The sequence below is a fragment of the Athene cunicularia genome (genome assembly GCF_003259725.1).
Source record: "Athene cunicularia isolate RWA chromosome 14 unlocalized genomic scaffold, athCun1 chr14_part2, whole genome shotgun sequence".
In the NCBI taxonomy this organism is placed as follows: Eukaryota; Metazoa; Chordata; class Aves; order Strigiformes; family Strigidae; genus Athene; species Athene cunicularia.
In genome coordinates, this window is record NW_020799119.1 from 123332 (window position 1) to 125827 (window position 2496).

The 2496-nt window shown below is 69.2% G+C and overlaps 2 protein-coding genes across 3 annotated transcripts in view; both read right to left on the bottom strand.

Annotated features, from left to right (window-relative positions):
• CLCN7 (chloride voltage-gated channel 7) overlaps nt 1-2496 on the bottom strand; it is a 34925-nt gene that overhangs the window by 20539 nt on the left and 11890 nt on the right. Inside the window, exon 2 of the mRNA XM_026859373.1 lies at nt 17-24. Within this exon, the coding sequence (XP_026715174.1) occupies nt 17-24 (8 nt within the window). The remainder of the gene's footprint in view (nt 1-16; nt 25-2496) is intronic.
• Nucleotides 285-2441, bottom strand: PTX4 (pentraxin 4). Of its 2 annotated transcripts, XR_003399496.1 has the most exons (3): nt 2030-2441; nt 493-1903; nt 285-353 (listed from the first exon to the last, which is right to left on the bottom strand). XR_003399496.1 is itself a non-coding variant. In XM_026859378.1 (2 exons), the coding sequence occupies exons 1-2, from the start codon at nt 2156-2158 to the stop codon at nt 659-661; spliced, it is 1374 nt and encodes a 457-aa protein (XP_026715179.1). In that variant the 5' UTR covers nt 2159-2441; the 3' UTR covers nt 393-658. The 2 variants fall into 2 exon arrangements, 1 of the variants encoding a protein (XP_026715179.1); XM_026859378.1 differs by lacking the exon at nt 285-353 and having other exon boundaries at nt 393-1903.

Genomic DNA, 2496 nt, shown 5'->3' on the forward strand with positions numbered 1-2496 from the left:
CCGGCTGCCGGCCACGGCCGGGCGGTGAGGCCCCGCCGGCCCCGGGGAACGCGGCGCCCTTGGGGAGCAGCCGGAGCCGGCGCTGCTCCCACTCCGCAGGCAGGGAATTTCGCGGGGCAGCCGTCTGGGAGCAGCACGGCCGGGCCCAACCCTCCCGCCGAGCGAGGAGCCCCTGGGGCAGGGGGCTGGGATTCCCGGCGGGACCTACTCGGGCCCCTCTGGCTCACTGCGGTCACGGGCTTCTCCGTGCTACAGCTTCCCCCCAGCCCGGACTCGGCGGCAGGGGACAGGCAGGGGTCACCCACGCGTGACCCAGCCTGGGGCTCCTGCCCGGCTGTAAGTGGCACCAAGCACTGCAGTGAAGAACAAGGCCAGAAATAAATTTTCTTCTCTGCCTGGAGCATTTTAATAGGAACAACTGGGCTGTACGTCCTCTGGGAGCAAGAGGTGACAACCTCCCGTCCTGGGACAGGCCCCAGGACCGAGTCCCACCTCTGCCATCCCGGCTGCCAAAACCTCTTTTCCCCAGCTCTGGTGGTCCCGGTCCTGAGTCGCCGTCTCTGCTGACTGTCCCATTGCCACAGGACGGTACAGCTCGTCCCGGCATCGGCACCGCGCCCGCCCTGACCGCTGGGCACCGTGCCCACTGCCAGGCTCCTCAGAGGCAGTGCTGGAGGCAGGGGCACGCCAGCCTGCGCACCCCGCCCTGCAGGGAGGCATCAGCCAGCGTGAGGAGGGGGCTATGAGGCAGCCCCTGGCCAGTTGCCATGTTGGCCACCTCTCCAGGCAGGAGAGCCCGGCTCCAGAGAGCAAAGCCAGCCAGGTGACCCACAAAGGCTTCTGCAGCAATGAAGTCCCTGCCAGGGTGGCCCTGCTCCCGGCCCAGCATCAGCGAGCCACCAGCAGGAATTTCATAGCCCTGCTGGAAGCTGGAGCCAGCAGCCAGCAGCCGCCTGTCCACGTAGAAGCGGAACTGGCCCTGGCTGGAGGACCAGGTGAGGCAGAGGTGGTGCCACTTGCCATCCAGGAGTGGCATCACCGGGAGCTCCCGGAACTGCCTGTCCCCAATGATGACGCGCGCAGAGCTGGTGAGGTTCCCGCCACGGCCACGCATGGCCAGCTCGCTGCTGCCGTCCTGGGTGTTGTAGGAGAGGAGGACACCGAGGTGGGGGCCTAGGGTGGCCAGCCAGGTGCAGAGCGACAGTGCCCGCAGCCCCCGGTGCAGCCCCGGCCCCAGGACAGCCCCGTGCTCAGCAGCAGTGTTGGGGAAGAGCAGGACGGTGCCGGTGCAGCAGGCTGGGGAGGAGGGCGCCGGGACAGGGGGCCTGGACCTACCCTCTCCTGGTTGCTGGGGGCCCAGCGGCTGCTCCTGGGGCACCGTGGTCATGGTGGGGAGCTCCAGTGCCACGGCTTGGGCTCCTGGTGCTGCGTTGCGAGGGGGCTTCATGTCCTCCCTGGGCACTCCACCAGCCTCAGCATCAACTGTCAGCCCACGCCCTTTCTCCTGCCGGCGTTGCTGCCACCGCCTTGTCTTTGGGCGCCGAGGGCTGAGGGTGCTGGGGGCCACCCAGCCCTGTGGCTCCTGCTCCAGCTGAGTGCCCCAGCTCCGGGCAGTGTCCATCAGGCTATGCAGCTTGGTGCCAGCCTCCATTGGCACACCTGGTGGGTGTGTGACCAGGCTCAGGGCACCCACTGTCCCCTCCAGCCGCTTCAGCCTGCGGTGCAGCCGCCGGCTGGCAGTGGCCAAACGGGCCAGCTCAGTGCTCAGGGCAGCCTGGGCAGCAGCGGCCACCTCTGCCTGCTCTGCCAGCACCTGGAAGCGTCCATCGATATTGTAGGAGATGTTGTAGTTCCCAGCGATGCTCTGGAGATGGCTCAGGGTCACCTCCTGGAGCCGGTGAAGCTGCAAGGAAGCAGGATGAGGTAGGATGAACCCACATCCCCGTGCTGGGCCCGTGCATGGCCCAAAATGCCAAGTGCTCCCCTGGCACAGGCCGGGCTGTGCCCCTTCCCCGCTCTGGGCACCCACCTGCTCCTCCAGCCGCTGCAGTCGCAGGAGCAAGAGGCTGGGGCGGGCCCTGGGCCGCGGTGCCTGGCTCAGGCCACCCTGCAGGGCAGCAGCGAGGAGCAGGCAGAGGGGCAGCACCGTCCCCGCCATGCTGCTGCCGGATGCCTTCTGCCTGCACAGCAGGGCCAGTCCTGGCCCTGTCCCCCGGGGTGGCCTCCCCCATGATGAGATCCACAGCCACCGCCAGCATGCCCCAGCAGCTGCCAGCACCGGGGCTCCCGGCCCCGCGGCCCCGGGCCAGGCGCTCTGTGGGGGCGGTTGGCCCCGGCTCTGGAGCTCCGGCTGCGCGGGTCAGGGGCCAGGCAGGGGCTGGGGGAAGGTGTGGGGACATGGCCACTGCGGGCCCGGCGTGCGGGTGCTCGGAGGGGTGGGGACCCTCAGAATAATGCGTGGGATGTGGGGCGGGCGAGCAGGGGCAGGAGCAGGGG